The 3,216-nt window shown below is 60.6% G+C and overlaps 1 protein-coding gene across 1 annotated transcript in view; it reads left to right on the plus strand.

The window, feature by feature from the left end:
- Positions 1–1,907: 1,907 nt before the first annotated feature.
- The window catches only part of PLP1 (proteolipid protein 1), a gene marked incomplete at its 5' end in the record, with an annotated part of 3,452 nt that continues 2,143 nt past the window's right edge, over positions 1,908–3,216 (plus strand). The window contains 2 exons of the mRNA XM_010022663.1: positions 1,908–2,152; positions 2,565–2,721. Coding sequence (XP_010020965.1) covers positions 1,908–2,152; positions 2,565–2,721 — 402 coding nt within the window. The remainder of the gene's footprint in view (positions 2,153–2,564; positions 2,722–3,216) is intronic.

The raw sequence follows: 3,216 nt of genomic DNA on the forward strand, positions 1-3,216 counted from the left end.
GATGAGGCACTCCTCGTGCCTCTGCTTCCCTATGGATGCACCAGAGCTAATACTTACCGGCATACCCCGGAGGGCATCGGGGTGCTCTGTTCCCAAGGGTGCCATGGGCTGCCGGCACCCTGCCTCCTCCTCCTGTCTGCAGTGTATTATTGTTTGGCTCCAGCAGCAGCTGAGCCTGGGTACAAGGCCCGGGATTGTGCAGCACAAGGGCTCTTTCTCTCCTCCCTCCCCTTCCCCAGGCTTCCCCAGCTCGGCTTCCCAAAGCCAGAGGGGCCAGGGCTGTGGCATCCTGGGATGCACAGAACCCGCTGGGAATGGAGACACTCACCATGCCCCAGACCCAGGGCACCTTCCATACCACTTCCCAAGCGGCCAGAAACCAGCATGAACCCAGGCATGTGTGACCCAGCACCCGCTGGGTGTGCAGGATCATTCCCATTGGTCCCAGTGAGGTTTCGGGGAGCAGCACTGGCCAGGAGGAGCTCTGGTCCTGCCCCATCCAAGGCAAACAAGCGGGAGGGGTTCCAGCGCTCCCCATAGCGCTGCCTTTGTTCCCTGTTTGCTCTCCGGGGTGGCAGTGCCAGGACAATCCCCCTTTGTCCTCGGTGCCACCACTGACCTTGCTCCCAGTGGAGAGGGGAGGGCGCTGCTGGCCAGGACCCCGCGGCTTGCTTCTTGTCCTTCGACGGAGGAGATAAGCACTGTGGGATGCGTGGAGAGAGCGTGGGTTTGGGAACGCTTCCCATGAGTGCCTGTTTTGACATTCAAGGCAGAAACACTATGTACAGATGGGATGTGTCCAGGCAGCCGCTGTGCCCAGGACAGTGGAGTGCCCGAGCCTGCATCCTGGGGAAGGGGAGCCGCTTCCCTGTGCAGAGGCCTGGCACAGGCAGGGCAGCAGCGTGTCGCAGCTTAGTTGGAGCCAAACTGATGCTCCAGAGCCAGATGCTGGTGCAAACCCACCTGGTTGCTCATCCCAAATGAGACAGGAAAGCTGCTGGCTGAGCACCTCCAAACCCAACCCGTCAGGACCCTGAGCTAATGATGCTGCACATTAGAGCCCTGACACGCAGAAGGGGCCTGGCACAGGCAGGGCAGCAGCGTGTCGCAGCTTAGTTGGAGCCAAACTGATGCTCCAGAGCCAGATGCTGGTGCAAACCCACCTGGTTGCTCATCCCAAATGAGACAGGAAAGCTGCTGGCTGAGCACCTCCAAACCCAACCCGTCAGGACCCTGAGCTAATGATGCTGCACATTAGAGCCCTGACACGCAGAAGGAGCAGGGCATCTGTCCTGGAGGACTAAATCTATTACACAAGTGCCAGAACTAACACGGCTCCTCTCCACAACCACATCACCCTGTGCAATGGGGCTGCTGCAGCCCAAACTGCCTTCAGGGTGCTGTGAGAGGGGACAAGTGCCCCCCAGAAGCCCAGGATGCTCGGGGTGCATGCCAGCTCCTCCCTCCCTGCCCCAGGGCCAGGCCACGTTGCTGGGTCTCCACCGGGCTTGTCTCTGTGGAGGTGCTGGGTTCCCCTCCATCTTCAATGCCAAAAGCAAAATGCTGGAGCCAACACTGCCTGCAGCCGGGCTGTGCCAGCACCAGGGAGCCCATTAGCAGCTTGTTTGCTGGGTCCCCCTGGCATCCTGCTACATCACCTTGTGTTTCCACCTCGTTGCACAAGGGTGGCACAGGCTCACTTCAGCTCCCATCCACCTCACACCCCGGAGCTGCCGTGCAGCCCCAGTGCTCCCCCCTTCCACCACCCCTGCCCCTGCTCGGGTGCGATCCTGCACCGCTGCTTGAAGGGCTCTTGGTGGAGCTGCTCTTTGTCTCTCCAGCACCACAACCAACCATCTCTGGGTTTTCCTCCAAGCTGCTTCCCTCTGCCTGCTCCTGAGCTGCAGGCCCCGAGCACTCCCCATCCCAGCAGTCCCGTCCCACCTCAACGCTCTTCTCCCCTAGGTTTGCTCGAGTGCTGTGCCAGATGTCTCATCGGGGCACCCTTTGCTTCACTGGTTGCCACTGGCTTGTGCTTCTTTGGGGTAGCGCTGTTTTGTGGCTGTGGGCACGAAGCCCTCACAGGCACCGAGCAGCTCATTGAGACCTACTTCTCCAAAAACTACCAGGACTACGAGTATCTCATTGAAGTGTAAGTACCCTGCTATGGTGCATTGCCCTCATGCCAGAGCCCCTTGTGTCTCTGCCTTGCTCTGTGCCAGGACGAGGTGTCTGGCCAGGATAATGCTCTCACCCCATGGAGACCCCAGGTTGCATTTGCCATGTGCCGGTGCTACGGCTGCATGAAACAAGTCTAGAGGTGGCTTGTTTCTGTTCCATGCCTGTTTTTATCTGACCCTGGCTAGAGCTGGACCCCTGCATGGGTAGGTATGGAGGGCATGGGGGAGCTGGCAGTGGCCCACAGTCTTCCCCACCACAGCTTTGCCCCAGCTCTTGCAGCTTCACCCTTCATTTTGGTACCCAGGGCTGGCATGGGGAGGGCAAGTCATGTTGGCCATGCTGCATCCAGGGCTGAGCTCGCTGCCCACTCCTCTCCCTGGCAGCATCCACACTTTTCAGTACGTCATCTATGGCACTGCCTCCTTCTTCTTCCTCTACGGAGCCCTGCTGCTGGCCGAAGGCTTCTACACCACCGGCGCCGTCCGGCAAATCTTCGGGGACTACAGGACCACCATCTGCGGCAAGGGCCTCAGCGCAACGGTAACTGGGGGCCCGAAAGGGAGGGGAGCGCGAGGCCCCCAGCGAGCTCACTCGACACTCGTTGCAGCGGGTGTGTCAGTGTTTGGGAAAGTGGCTAGGACATCCTGACAAGGTGATCTTAACCGGGGTTTGGCACCCCTTCGCGCGCCCGCAGCGGGTTCACCACGCTCAGCGTGGGCAAAGGGCAGGACACGTCCGGTTTTTGGGGGTATCCCAAAGGGAAGCGCAGCCTGGACACCCTCCCCCAGGCTTGCTGTGACTCCTGGGGACCAAAACCAGCCCTAATGGCCACATTTAACCGCTTCATGTTTAAGCGTTGCTGGGGAGAGCTATGAGCACCCTCGCAGTGCCAGCCCCCAGTGCCCCCGGGGTTGTCCTCTCGCTAGGCTTGGGGACCATGACAAAGGGAGCCCGTGGCCTGGGGGAGCAGAGGGGGATGGCTGCGGTTCCCTTGGGGTCCGGTTGGGGTGGCACCAGGGAGGGAGGGCAGGAGAG

The sequence above is a fragment of the Nestor notabilis genome, unplaced genomic scaffold, assembly GCF_000696875.1.
Source record: "Nestor notabilis isolate BGI_N333 unplaced genomic scaffold, ASM69687v1 scaffold6049, whole genome shotgun sequence".
Taxonomy (NCBI): Eukaryota; Metazoa; Chordata; class Aves; order Psittaciformes; family Psittacidae; genus Nestor; species Nestor notabilis.